This window comes from Neomonachus schauinslandi, chromosome 10, assembly GCF_002201575.2.
Source record: "Neomonachus schauinslandi chromosome 10, ASM220157v2, whole genome shotgun sequence".
Lineage (NCBI taxonomy): Eukaryota > Metazoa > Chordata > Mammalia > Carnivora > Phocidae > Neomonachus > Neomonachus schauinslandi.
This window is the reverse complement of record NC_058412.1, coordinates 77,658,386-77,673,318: the sequence shown is the minus strand read 5'-3', so window position 1 is coordinate 77,673,318 and position 14,933 is coordinate 77,658,386. Positions and strand designations below refer to the sequence as shown.

Here is a 14,933-nt window from a genome sequence, read left to right as displayed (position 1 = left end):
TAACAAACTTGGGTTAATGGAAAGGGAACTGCTATATTTCATCCTATGTTCTTTTACCATCCAAAGGTAGGTGAACAGAAAGCGTAGATTATCTTTTCTTTTGTAAATTATTCACTACATGATTTTATTTTTAAGTGGCTTCCCTTTTTAAATTTTTAATATAATTTTTTTTCATCATGGTAAGTGTACTCTTTAATCCACCTCACCCACCCCCCATTCTGGTAACTATCAGTTTGTTCTCTATGGTTAAGAGTCTGTTTTCAGAGTGGAATCAGCATTATGTTTTTTATGTCTGTAAAAGTAATACATGTCTCTCTCTTTTTTTTTTTCCCTTTGCTCATTTGTTTTGTTTCTTAAATTCCACATATGAGTGAGATCATATGGTATTTGTCTTTCTCTGACTTTTTTCACTTAGCATTATACTTTATAACTCTATCCGTGTTGTTGCAAATGGCAAAACTTCATTCTTTTTATGGCTGAATAATATTCCATTGCGTGTGTGTGTGTGTGTGTGTGTATGTGTATGTATATATAACCACATCTTTATCTATTCACTTATCGATAGACACTTGGGCTGTTTCCATAATTTGGCTATTGTAAATAATGCTGCAACAAATATAGGGGTGCATGTATCCCTTTGAATTAGTGTTTTTGTATTTTGGGGGTGAATACCCAGTAGTGCGATTATTAGATCGTAAGGTAAGTCTAATTTTAATTTTTTGGGGAACCTCCGTACTGTTTTCCACAGTGTCTGCATCAGTTTGCATTCCCACCAACAGTGCATAAAGGTTCCTTTTACTCCACATCCTCGCCAACACATGTTGTTTCAAGTGGCTTTCTTTTTTGATGTTCTCTTTTTAGTTAAATCTGTTTAAATATTTTTAATCTAAATAAATTTAGAAATAAATTTTTAATCTAAATAAATTTAATTTATTAATAAATAAATTTAGAAATTAATTTTTAATCTAAATAAATTTTTCTGGCTTGTTTTTCAGATTGAACTCATTTGCCAGCATAATAATATAATAGTATTGGAAGATACAATAAAAAGGCTTAGATCTGTAAGTACATTTTTTATAAATGTATGTTGAGGAATCATTTTTATTCTTAGACTACAAAAAAATGGTTGTGTTTTAGCTCTCGTGCATTTTGTGAACAATAAAAAATGTCTGTTTTCTAAAATCAGCACTCTGCTTTGGTGCACAGGGGCACTTCCCATCTGTAAGAGCATTGTTGTTCTCACTCCATTTCATCATTACGCCTTTCTTTCCTAGAGGTGGAGAGAACTTTGGTTGGTTTTATTACTGCCCTTAGCTGTTACTTGATTTAAAATGATGACTGTGAGTAATTTAATTCTCAAAATATAAGATGCATTTGTTTACACATTAACTTTTATCCCTCTTAGTAATAAATATTAAATCAGATGTTGTAAGTTAATTCTGAATAATGAGTTTTCTTTTTCTAACAATGTGAAATGAAAACTCCTTTTAGACCGTTTAATGTTATCATTTAAAATACTTGGAACACCCTCTCTGAAAGCATATCTATAGTTTTCTCCCAATAAAGTATTGGTAAAATAAAGATTATAAAAGAAAAAATGCTTCTAAATACATTAAGGTGATTGGGAATGTACTTGAAAGTGTATACAAGTATAAAATATCCAGCATTCATTTAATTTATTCATTTATTGAACAATTATTGAACAAAACTTAGATGCCATAAACAGAAGCTTTAATATTAGCATACAAGTTTCCTAAGCAAATTAATTCAATTTCTAGGACTTATAACTAGATATGTGGACATTTCTGGCCTTTCCAAAATTTCTTTACCATTTTTTCTTAAAATTATTGAGTAAATTTGGGGGTTCTTTTAATTAAATAAAAATATAGTACATTTAGAAATGCTAGAAAAAGAAGGCCCCAGAGATTGATGAATTATTTTTAAAATACCAAATTTATTATTTTTAAGGATCCTGTTTATTCAGTTTTCATATAGAAAATGATGCTATAGTGTAGCTTGAAATAATGACCTAATTTTTTCCTCCTTGGCAAGATAATTTTAGAGACTGAAAAAGCACAAAATAAATCTCCTTCCAGACTTGATTCCTTTGTCAAGACTTTAGAAGCAGACAGAGATTACTACAAGAGTGAAGCTCAAAATTTGAGAAGGATGATCAGAAGTAGATCTAAAAGTCCAAGACGCCCATCTCCATCTTCCCGGGTAGGTTTTGGAAACTTACAAATATTGTGGAGTTTGTTGCTCAAACACTTTTATTCTTTGATTTACCTAATATGCAAATAATTCATTTTGATTTGGCATGAGTTGGTATATCCAAGAATTGGGGAGACAGAGGTCTCTTTGATGGCACAGTGGACTGTTGAATTTAGTTCTTTATCCCTGGTATTGGTAGTAGTTGGGAGGTAATCAGATAAATGTGGACCACTTTGGGATGAACCTGTTTAAAAGAGAAGTGATTTTTAAAACTTTTTTCATCATTTCCTTTCATTGTATGGTCATGTTTGCTTGAGTAGAGATTGTGTACTGCTATTAGTAGCACTGTTTTCTTAGAACCACGTCAAAAAAGAATTTCACATTTCTTATATAATAATTGTAGGGTACAAACTGTGATGTAGAGCTTTTGAAGACGACAAGAGACCGTGAAGAACTTAAATGCATGCTGGAAAAATATGAGCGTCATTTGGCAGAAATTCAGGGTAATGTCAAGGTTCTTACATCTGAGAGAGACAAGACCTTTCTTCTTTATGAACAGGTAAATTTATAAATAACATATCTAAGTAATAATACTCAATTTTCAAGATATGTAATTTTTTAAGTTCTATATGAATGCTTAAAACTGCCAATCAAATTAACCTAACATTTGGGAATTACTTTGTTCTTAAGGTATTCTTAATGAAATGTAATGTGTTTCCAATACAATAAGTGTATGTGTACATACACACATACACACACATACACACATTTATCCTCATATCCAAAAAAGATCATGTACATGTATAGAAATAGTCTGATTTTTGGCATGAGACATGAGGAAAGTGTTAAATGATAGAAAATGGTGAGTTCAAGGTAAACAGATTGGGATTTGGGGGTTAGAAAATGCTAATATCACTTTGATATACTGTCAGTCACTTTAGGAACTGCTTAAAAGTTGCTTAATTTAGGAGAGTAAAATCAGTTTGTAGTTTATATCCATTTTTAGCTTAAAGTTATATAAATAGCTCTTATTAATCATATAGCTTATTTACTCAATAAATATTAAACCCCGTAAATCACCAACATAGTTTATTTTAAAAATACCAAATTTTATTAAGAATTATAGCTACTATATGCAGAGTTCTGAGCTTGACACTCTAAGAGATAGAAAAAAATGATAAAATACCAACACTATTTTCTATGTTCATAGTCTACTTGGGGAGATAAAGTATATTGTCTTGTATGTATTTTTTGTTACTTAAGTATAAGTGGTCCAGAAGATGTTGTAAGAATAAAAGAAGTGGGTATTTTTAGTTGTTGTGATGAAGGAAATCTTTGCTAGATGATATGGAATTTGAGTCCTGAAGGAAGAATGGAGTTCCTATTATCTTGAAAGAGGTAAGAAGGAACATTTCAGACCAAAGGAATGGTGTGAGGCAAAGGATAAAGGCAGGAAATCAGTAGATAAATAGATCAAATTAAGACTAGACTAAAAGCTATATGCCATTGGAGTAAGGGGGAGCTAAGGCTTGAGAGGTAAATTGGACTAGAGCAGGGGTTTGCAAACTTCTTCTGTAAATGTCCAGAAAATCTTGGGCTCTGCAGGCCACACAATCTCATAGCTATTCAACTCTATCGTAGTGGGAAAGTAGCTATAGACAATTTACAAATGAATGAGTTTGGCTGCGTTACAATATAACTTTACTTTTGGACACAGAAATTTGAATTTCATATTATTTTTACCTATGATACATATTATGAAATCTTTTTTTGTTTTTTTTTTTATCATTAAAAAATGTAAAAAACATTCTCAGCTTAAAGACCTACAAAAACAGGAGGGTGGCTGGATTTGGCCTGTGAGCTACATGTAGTTTGCCAACTTCTGAAGTACATGTAGAGGCTGTTTAATGGGCCATATAAGGGGTTTATACTTTGCTTTATAAGCAATGGGCAATCTGTTTTTGTTTTTTTTGTTTTTGCTTTTTTTTGTTTTGTTTTAGGGCAGAAGAAATAACCAAAGCCACGTTTTTACAATTTTAACCTGTTAACAATTTTATATTATCTCTTTCATAATCTTTCTGTGTTATCTTTTTATATAACAATTTCTTTTTCAAGAGAATTGGAGGATGGAGAAACTGTGGACTTTTTGGAAGGCTGTGAAAGCAGTCCATGCATGAGGCATTAAGAACTAAGCTAGCGTGCTATCATTGGAAATAAGGAGAGGGAGAGATGCAATAGACACTGTAACAAAAGCCTTGGCAAGATCTGGTTTTAGCAAAAAGGAGGGCTGAATGGGTCTGACTGAAGATCTTTTTTGAATGACTGAAGAATTTTGGTAGAAAAAGAAATAGCAAAACCATTGGTGATTTGAGGGAAAAGATGTATTGTTTTCAGATAGAGTAAGATGATGGTCATACAATCAGGTGGTAATTGCATTCAGGCAGAAAATGTGGGACTGGGGAGAGAGGTAAGAGCTGAATATGTAGGTGGAGAATTCATCTTCTTAGAGGTGAGTTTGTGGCCTTCAGAGTAGATGAGGTCTCTGAATGAGAAAGCTATAGAGGAACAGATGTAATGTTGGGATGTTTTTTCCAATTAGTATGGGAACCTTTAAAAGAGATAAAGATAGGAAACTAAGGTAGAACAGTATTAAGCCCAAGGAAGCAAAGAGTCTAAAACAGGGTGTTGAAGACAATGTCAAATGTTGCCAAATATCAAAAATGGGAACTGAGAAGAGACCATTTGGTGAGGTCATTATTTGAAATTCTGCCAAGTGGTGGGTATAGGAGCCAGGTAGTTCACGCTGGGGTGGGAGAGTTAAGTGCTGAGGAACAGGCAAATGGGTACAGAGCATTGTGCTAAAAAAAAAAAATATGTCAAATGCAAAAGAGATATGGGATGGTAAATTGGACAGCAAGGTTAAATGACAGTTTTTCAAGATATGGGAGCCGTGTGTTATGATAGAAGGCAGGGGAGAAAGAGCCAGTGGAGAGGGTGCTATTCAAAGTGAGAGGAAATAATTATACAGCTGAGTCTTAAACAAGGTGGGACTAGGGGTGCCAACCCTCCTGCACAGTTGAAAATCTTTGTATAACTTTTGACTCCCAAAAATTTAATTGCAACTAGCCTACTGTTGACCAGAAGCTTTCTGATAACATAGTCAATTAACACATTTCTTATATATGTATTATACACTTACTCTGCCAATAAAATAAGCTAGAGAAGAGAAAATGTTAGTAAGAAAATCATGACAAGGAGAAAATACATTTATAATACTATACTGTATTTGTTGAAAAAATCTGTATATAAGTGGACCTGTGTATAAGTTCAAACCCATGCTGTTCAAGGGTCATCTGTAATTGAGTCAGGAGTATCTTAGAAGGCATTTCAGGAGATGAGGTCCAGGACTCCGGTAAAAGCTTTGCTATGGAGATTGGGAAGTAATATATCTTCCTCTGAGTCTTGGAGATCAGCTCAATAGGTAGTGATCAAAATCAAGAAAGATTAGGGACTTTTAAGTAGCACAGTAGGATAAGAAATTATCTGTAGGTATGGAATAGGTTTGGGACCTGAGGATGGTTGAACAAGTGTGAGAGAGTATTTTGGGTTGTCAGTAAGTATTGATGAGCCTTCTGTTAGGGTAAAAGTAGCCAGGACATGGAAATGGCATATACATTTATTAGAGAAAGATGGGAACACTGTAATATTTATTAAAACAGTATTTTACCTGAATTTTGCTGAATTCAAATTTATATCACAAAAATTTAATAAAATATTCTCTCTTATATTGACTGCCTCCAAATTAATTTTAAAAATTTTTGGCAAAGATATTCTAAACCAGACTTCTATTTTTATACATTCACTTGCATTTTTTGACATCATTTGCATTTATTTATATAAATTCATTAAAAAACATTATCCTGTTGCATCCATTTTTATAAATAGTTTGTATTTTAACTGGCTGGATATAAGGTAGCTATATTTTTTTTTTTTTTTTAAAGATTTTATTTATTTATTTGAGATAGAGAGAATGAGAGACAGAGAGCATGAGAGGGAGGAGGGTCAGAGGGAGAAGCAGACTCCCTGCCGAGCAGGGAGCCTGATGCGGGACTCGATCCCGGGACTCCAGGATCATGACCTGAGCCGAAGGCAGTCGCTTAACCAGCTGAGCCACCCAGGCGCCCAAGGTAGCTATATTTATGTCTTTTCTAAAGCTTGTTAAATAGAAGTCTGTGTATTTAAATAATAGGCACAGGAAGAAATTGCCCGACTTCGACGAGAAATGATGAAAAACTGTAAGTCTCCTAAATCAACAACAGCACATGCCATCCTCCGGCGGGTGGAGACTGAAAGAGATGTGGCCTTCACTGATTTACGAAGAATGACCACAGAACGAGACAGCCTGAGGGAAAGGCTAAAGGTTTGGATGAATTTTATCTGTATGACCATTTGTGAAACACAATGTAACAACATTGAAAACATTTTGTTTTGTTTTTGTTTTTTAAACAGATTGCCCAAGAGACAGCATTTAATGAGAAGGCTCACTTGGAACAAAGGATAGAAGAGCTAGAGTGTACCGTTCATAATGTAAAGAAAAATCATTTTTGTGTTTTCAGCTATAAACTGTCAATAGCTTCCCCCCTTTCCCTTTTTTTTTTATATTCAGAGAAGTTCTTTTGTTTTTCTAATATAGTGTTAGTAATCCTAAAACATTTAAGGTGGTATGTATGGTATAAATTATCACTTTTTCATTGTTTATTTTCTTCCACAAAAAATGTAAGTGAAGCATTTTTTCTTTTACGTTGCAAAGTGTGTTCTTTTTTTAAAAAACCCATTAGGGATACATCTGTGGGATTTTAGCAACTTTCTCATCTGTGGGGTTTTAGCAACTTTCTTATCTCCCTGTTTAATTAAAGGTAACGTTGCCAGATACAGAGAAACTGGCTTATTCTACTGAAAGAGTAGCTAAGGTAGAAGAAATTATTATGAAATGAAAATTAATGAGAAGAATATATTCAAACTGAATTTAAATGTGAAGCATCACCTTTTTGCGAATCAAGAATTTTAGATACTATGAGTATATATTTGAGATGTTATGACTATATAAACAAAATTAGGGGAATTTGACTTCTGTTACCAAATTTAATTGAATATATTTATACATTCATCTGTGTTATGTTGTTGTAATGAGGGAAAAAAACATTACTCAGGAGAGAAAAAACATTTTTTTCATAATTCCACTTTATATGTATAACTTATTAATGTTGAACAACAAATACATCCTTTTGCAAATAAGATACATATGCTACAGTCAAAATGAACCAGATTGAAAATGTAGATGCATATACTCTAATAGGCTTTATGCCCAGGTTGTGCAGTGGCTTGTTCTTGTTCCTACTCCACAATACCTTGTCCATACAGCCTCCCACAACATTCAAGTCTAATACGATCATCTCCTGGTATAAATCTTGTCATATGCCACAGTTTGCAGAAAGAGAGGATGTCTCTTTAAGAAGATTTTGTTAGTGGTGGCCGTAACCTTATCATTCTACTTGTATAGCTTGATGATGAACGGATGGAGCAAATGTCAAATATGACTTTGATGAAGGAAACCATAACCACTGTGGAAAAAGAAATGAAATCACTAGCAAGAAAGGCAATGGATACTGAAAGTGAACTTGGCAGACAAAAGGCAGAGAATAATTCTTTGAGGTAAATTACCTTTAAACAACTAGTTTACTATAACTACTAGATTCTACTTTTTGTAGAGTATTTTATAATGATAAGTTGTTGACTTTAATTTCTGAGAGGATTATTATGAAGCAGTTGTAGAAATCTCAGCACATTAAATGATTTCCCAAAGATCACTTATAGACTAGTAATGCCATACTTAACTAGGAGTCAGACTCCTAGTCATCATCATCTTACATTTGCAGAAAGCCTAATGTTTAACTGAAGTAGCTTTTACAAAGTCCTTCTGGGCACAGAGCATATTTGACTTTGGCATTTGAACATGTAGGAAAATGTAAGGGAACTTCTGTTAATTGAATGCCAAGTAGGTTCTTAGCTCTTCCTACATACTGCTATGGTAGCAGAAGAAATTCCAATTAAAGCAACCTACAGGCAATAAATGTGAGGGAATAAGTTCTTGAAGACCTCCATGTTAGCAATTTTACTTTTAGTGTCTGTTGATATGAGAGAATTCTACAGATTCAGTAATGTTGAATTGCAGTGCATCTGTGAACATTTGAAAAACAGTATTTCATATGAGTGTGAAATATTAAGTCTACAGATAATACTTGGTTCACATAAGAGTTCCCAGAGTCCCCTCTCTGATCTTTCAAGGGTCTGTGGTACATATATTGAAATCACTTGTCAGGACAGATAATGACTCAAATTTTTCCCTTCATTTATTTCTAAATTTCCTGTTTAAAAGGATAGTACAGACTCAGGTAAAATAAAAATAATAAAATAAGACAACAACAACAAAGAAACCTTGCAGAAGAGAGAAAAGTGTAAAGAAAATTTAAATCATCCATGATTCCATAACTCAGTGAAAACTATTATTAATATAGATCTCTTTCTAACCAGGAATATTTCCCTCCGTGTTATGTAAGCTTTCTGTGTAATTGATGTCATTCTATATTAGGTTATATATTTGGCCAGTTTCACTTAATTGTATATCATAAGCATTGCTCGTGTCATTAGAAGTTCCTGGAAAGCATTTTAGTAGTTTACTAAAATATTCTATCAGATAGATGTGTATTTGGAGGAGAATTTTTGCATACATTTGTTTTCTTTTAACAGTATTATTAGAATCTAGTTGGCATACATACAGTAAACTGCACATATTTAAAGTGTTCAATTTGGTAAGTATATATATATATCTGTAAAACCATCAGCACAATCAAGAGAGTGGCCTTACCCATCACTCCCCAAAATTTCTTCATACCCCTCTGTAACTTCTCACCTACCCTGCCAATCCCTAGACAACCACTGATTTGCTTTCTGTCCTAGAGATTTGTTTTGGTTTTCTAAAATGTTATATAAATGAAATCATACAGTATATATTCTTTTAGTGGGATGCTTTCCCTCAGCATAATTATTTTGAAATTTATCCTTGTTGTATAATCAGTAGTTTATTCCTTTCTGTTCCTGAGTAGTATTCCATTGTGTGAATATATGGACATTTTGGTTGTTTCCAGTTTGGGCCTATAACAAATAAAACATTCATGTACATTCTTACATGAGTCTTTGTATGGACATAAGCTTTTATTTTTCTTGGATGAATACCTAAGAGTAGAGTGACTGAGTCATGTGATGGATATATGTTTAATTTTGAAGAAACTATTAAACTGTTTTCCAAAGTGGTTGTACTATTTTATTTTACATTTGCACCAGTAGTGTATGAGTGTTCCAGGTGTTATGTAGCTCATCAACACTTGATATGCATTATCTTTTTAATCTTAACCATTCTAATAGGTATGCCCTCCCTAACGACTAATGGTTTTGAGCATCTGAGCATGCTCTCCCTAATGACTAATGGTTTTGAGCATCTGAGCATGCTCTCCCTAATGACTAATGGTTTTGAGCATCTGAGCATGTGCTTATGTACCATACATTTATCCTCTTTAGTGTCTGTTCAAATCTTTTACACACTTTTATTGAATTGTTTATATTATTATCAAGTTGTAAAAGTCCTTTCTAAATCCTAAGCCTACTTCAGGTATATTTTGCAAATATTTTCTCCCACTCTGTGGCTTACCTTTATATTAACTATCTTTTATTTATTTATTTATTTTAAAGATTTTATTTATTTGACAGAGAGAGACACAGTGAGATAGGGAACACAAGCAGGGGGAGTGGGAGAGGGAGAAGCAGGCTTCCCGGTGAGCAGGGAGCCCGATGCGGGGCTCGATGCGGGGCTCGATGCGGGGCTCGATCCCAGGACCCTGGGATCATGACCTGCGCCGAAGGCAGATGCTTAACGACTGAGCCACCCAGGTGCCCCGAACTATCTTTTTTTTTCAAATGTAAGGTTTTGGGGTTTTTTTGTTTTGTTTTTTGTTTTTTAAAGATTTTATTTATTTGACAGAGAGAGACAGTGAGAGAGGGAACACAAGCAGGGGGAGTGGGAGAGGGAGAAGCAGGCTTCCCGCTGAGCAAGGAGCCCAACGCGGTGCTCGATCCCAGGACCCTGGGATCATGACCTGAGCTGAAGGCAGACGCTTAATGACTGAGCCACCCAGGCGCCCCTCCTGTCTTTTAAAGAGCAAATTTTTTTCATTTTGATTAAGTGAAATTTATTGATTTTTAAAAAATTATACCCAGCTTTTTGTATTCTTTTAAAGAAATCATTGTCAAATGTAAGGTCACTGAGATTTTTGTTTTGTGTTTTCTTCTAGCAATTTTATAGTTCTTAATATTTAAATCTGCTATTCATGTCAAAGTTTTCGTATATGGTTAAGGTATAGATCAAAGTTCACCTTTTTTTGTGTAAGGATATCCGGTTGTTCCTGTATTTGTTGAAAAAGTATGCTTTCTTGTTTTTGTACTTTGTAGAAGGTCATTTGTCCATATATGTATAGGTCTTTTCTTGGTTATCTATTTTATTTGATGGATCTATTTATATATCTCAATCCCAGTATAACCCGCCTGATTACTTTTTTTTTTTAAGTCTTCAAATTAGGTAATGTTAGTCCTCCAACTTTGTTCTTTCTCAAAGTAGTTTTGGCTATTCTAATTCCTTTGTATTTTATTTTAATTTTAGAATCATTTTCACAGTGTATAAAAAAAAAACCTGCTTGGGAATTTGATTGGAATTGGGGAAAATGACATCTGAATTTCAAGTGTTCCCAGTCAGAAACACAGTATTTCTCTCCATTGTTTAGATCTTTAATTTTCCTCAGCAATGTTTTGTAGTGTATAGGTCCTTTACTACTTTTATCAGATTTATATGAGTATTTCCTATTTTTTTGATGCTGTTGATAATGGAATTTTAAAATTTCACTTTCTGATTGTTTATTGTTTGTATATGAAAATACAGTTGTTTTTAAAATAAACTTTGTATTTTTCAACAATTTTAGATTAATAGAGCAATTATGAAGAAGGTAGAGTTCCTATATACTTCATACCCAATTTCCTCTCTTATTAACATCTTACATTAGTACGTTTGTTAGAATTAATGAATCAATTATTTGATACATTATTAACTGAAGTCCATACTTTATTCAGATTTCCTTAGTTTTCCCTTAATGTCCTTTTCTGTTCCAGGATCCCATCCAGAACACTAACATTACATTTAGTTGTCATGTTTCCTTAGGCTTCTATTGGCTATGACAGTTTCAGACTTTCCTTGTTTTTGATGACCTTGACAGTTTTGAGGAGTACTGATTAGGTATTTTGTAGAATGTCTCTCAGTTGGGGTTTGTCTGCTGTTTTTGTCATGATTAAACTGGGTAATTTGTTTTTGAGAGAAAGGTCACAGATGTAAAATTCCGTTTTAAGGTACATATATATCTAGAGTATAATGGGTATGTACAGTCCATAGGATTTATTACTGTTGATTTTGACCTTTATCACCTGGCTGAGGAAATGTTTGCCCTTTCCAGAATGTCATATAATTGAAATCATACAGTATACAACCTTTTCAGACCAGCCTCTTTCACTTAGCAATGTGCATTTTAGGTTCATTCATGTTTTTTTCATACCTAGATAGTTTATTTCTTATCATCGAATAATATCTATCATATGTATATACTATAGTGTGTTTATCCATGCACCTATTGAAGGACATCTTGGTTGCTTCCAGTTTTTGGTAATTATGAGTAAAGCTGCTGTAAACTTTCATGTGCACGTTTTTGTGTGGACATAGGTTTTCAGATCAGTTTAGTAAATACCTAGGAGCACAATTGCTGAATCATAGATTAAAACTATATTCAGCTTTATAAGAAACTGCCTAACTCTTTCAAAGTGACTGTACCATTTTGCATTCCCACTGGCAATGAATCAGAGTTTCTGTTGCTCCATATCCTTGTTAGCATTTGGTATTGTCGCATTTTTGTATTTTAGCCATTATAATAGGTGTGCAGCAGTATTTCATTGTTTTAATTTGCAGTTTGCTAATGACAAATGATGTGGAGCATCTTTTCATTTGTTACTTGCCATCTTTTTATTTTCTTTGGTGAGGTATCTGTTTAGATATTTTGCCCATTTTTCAATTTTTTGTTTACTTATTGTTGAGTTTTAAGAATTGACCTGTACCGGGGCGCCTGGGTGGCTCAGTCATTAAGTGTCTGCCTTCGGCTCAGGTCACAATCCCAGGGTCCTGGGATCAAGCCCTGCATCCAGCTCCCTGCTCGGCGGGAAGCCTGCTTCTCCCTCTCCCTCTCCCACTTCCCCTGCTTGTGTTCCCTCTCTCGCTATGTCTCTGTCTGTCAAATAAATAAATAAAATCTAAAAAAAAAAAAAGAATTGACCCGTACCTCTGAAACAAATAATACATTATATGTTTAAAAAAAAAAAAAAGAAGATAGTAGGAAGGGAAAAATGAAGGGGGAGAAATCGGAGGGGGAGACGAACCATGAGAGACTATGGACTCTGAGAAACAAACGGAGGGTTCTAGAGGGGAGGGAGGTGGGGGGATGGGTTAGCCTGGTGATGGGTATTAAAGAGGGCACGTACTGAATGGAAAAAAAAATAAATGTTACCAATTTTATACTACCCCCCCCAAAAAGAATTCTTTGAATATTTTGGATACATGTTATCAGATATGTGGTTTGCAGATATATTCTCCCCATCTGTGCCTTGTCTTTTCATTCTTTTAATGGTGTCTTTTGCAGAACAGAAATTTTAAATTTTGATAAAGTTCAACTTAGCTTTTACTTTCATGGATTGTGTTTTTGGTGTTGTATTCAAAAACTCATCACCAAACCCAAGTGTACATATTTTTCTCTTATGTTTTCTTCTAGAATTTGTATAGTTTTTCATTTTATGCTTAAGTTCAGTGATCTATGTTGAACTAATTCTGTGAAAGATGTAAAATCTTTATCTCAGTTCATTTAATTTGCATATGGATGTCTTAAAATTGTTCCAGCACCATTTGTTGAAAGACTGCCCTTTCTGTATTGTCTTTGCCCCTTTGTCAAAGATCAGTTGCTTATATTTGTGTGGGCCTATTTCTGGGATCTCCATTCCATTCCATTGATCTATTTTGTTCATTCTTTTCCCTAACCATGCTGTTTTGATTACTATAACTATATAGTAAGTCTTGAAACTAGGTAGTGTGAATCCTCCAACTTTCTCTTCATCAGTAGTATATTGGCTATTCTTGGTCTTTTGCCTTTCCATGTAAAATTTAGAATCAGTACCTCTGATTCTAAAATAAGTATCTATAAAACAGCTTTCTGAGTTTTTAATTGGATTTGCATTGAATCTGTAGATCAAGTTGGGGAGAATGGACATCTTGATATGGAATGTTTCAATCCTTGAACATGGAATATTTCTCCATTTATTTAGGTCTTTGATTTCTTTCATCATTGTTTTGTAGTTCCCTGTGTATAGATACTGCACATTAACTTTGGAAAGTTAGGCCATTATTACTTAAAACATTTTTTAAATTGAAATATAGTTGACATATATATTTTTCTAAGTGTAGAACATAGTGATTGACAACTATATATATTATGAAATGTTCACCACAATAAGTGTAGTTACCATGGATTGCTGTACAGGTATTACAATATTATTGACTATATTACCTATACTGTACTTTTCATCCACATGACTTATTTTTATCTTATAATTACTTCAAATATTTCTTGTGCTCTTGTTCTCTCTTTTCTCCTTTTGGTATTTGAATTATACTTACAGTTCTTAGATGTTCTGTTTTGTTTTTGTTTTTCTCTTTGCATTTTGCATTACAGTTTGGGAAGTTTTTATTGATCTGTCTTTAAGCTGAGTGATTTATGCTTGACTGTGTCCAATCTACTGATGAGCCCATCAAAGGCATTCTTTATTTTTGTCACAGTATTTTGCTTTCTAGCATTTCCTTTTGTTCCTCTCAGTTTCCATCTCAATGTTTATGTTACCCTCCGTTACTGTATATTGTCTATTTTTCCATTAGTGCCCTTAACCAAATAGTCATAGTTATTTAAAATGTCCTGTTTGATAATTCCCGTGTCTGTGCTATATCTGAGTCTGGTTTTATCCTTCCTTTGTGTTTTTGCTTGACTTTTGGCATGCCTTGTAATTTTTTCATTGAAGCCACACATATTGTATTGGGTGTTAACTGAAGTAAATAAGCCTTTAGTGTGAATGTTTATGTTAATTTGGTTGGCAGTTGAGCTGTGTTCAATGTCTGTTGTAGATGCAGGTGGCAGAGACTTCAAATTCCTCTGTTGTCCTGATTGTTGTTTTTCCTTTTGACATTAGGCTTCCTTGGGTACCCTTCCTCAGTGAGAGCATGCATCTTGCAGCTCTTTGGGTTGTGATTCACTGTGATTATCATGGAGCCCTGTTAATGTGGTAAAGGTGAGAGGAGGGAATATGTTCTCTACTCTTGTACTTAAATTTCAGTCTTTTAGTGGACGTGTGTCTCTGGGCTATGATGTTTACAAGTGTTTTTCCATTGGTATAACTTTTATTTATTTTTTATCCACTTATGTGAGACAGGAAGGCTAGAGAGGGTAAAGTGGGAGAAATGTCCTTTTATAGCTGGGATA

The 14,933-nt window shown here is 33.8% G+C and overlaps 1 protein-coding gene across 1 annotated transcript in view; it reads left to right on the top strand.

The window, feature by feature from the left end:
* Positions 1 to 14,933, top strand: part of TSGA10 (testis specific 10) — a 155,235-nt gene that overhangs the window by 32,933 nt on the left and 107,369 nt on the right. The window contains exons 4-9 of the mRNA XM_021701183.2: positions 996 to 1,061; positions 2,053 to 2,220; positions 2,615 to 2,770; positions 6,461 to 6,631; positions 6,721 to 6,798; positions 7,772 to 7,923. Of these exons, the coding sequence (XP_021556858.1) occupies positions 2,170 to 2,220; positions 2,615 to 2,770; positions 6,461 to 6,631; positions 6,721 to 6,798; positions 7,772 to 7,923 (608 nt within the window). The 5' untranslated portion in view covers positions 996 to 1,061; positions 2,053 to 2,169. The remainder of the gene's footprint in view (positions 1 to 995; positions 1,062 to 2,052; positions 2,221 to 2,614; positions 2,771 to 6,460; positions 6,632 to 6,720; positions 6,799 to 7,771; positions 7,924 to 14,933) is intronic.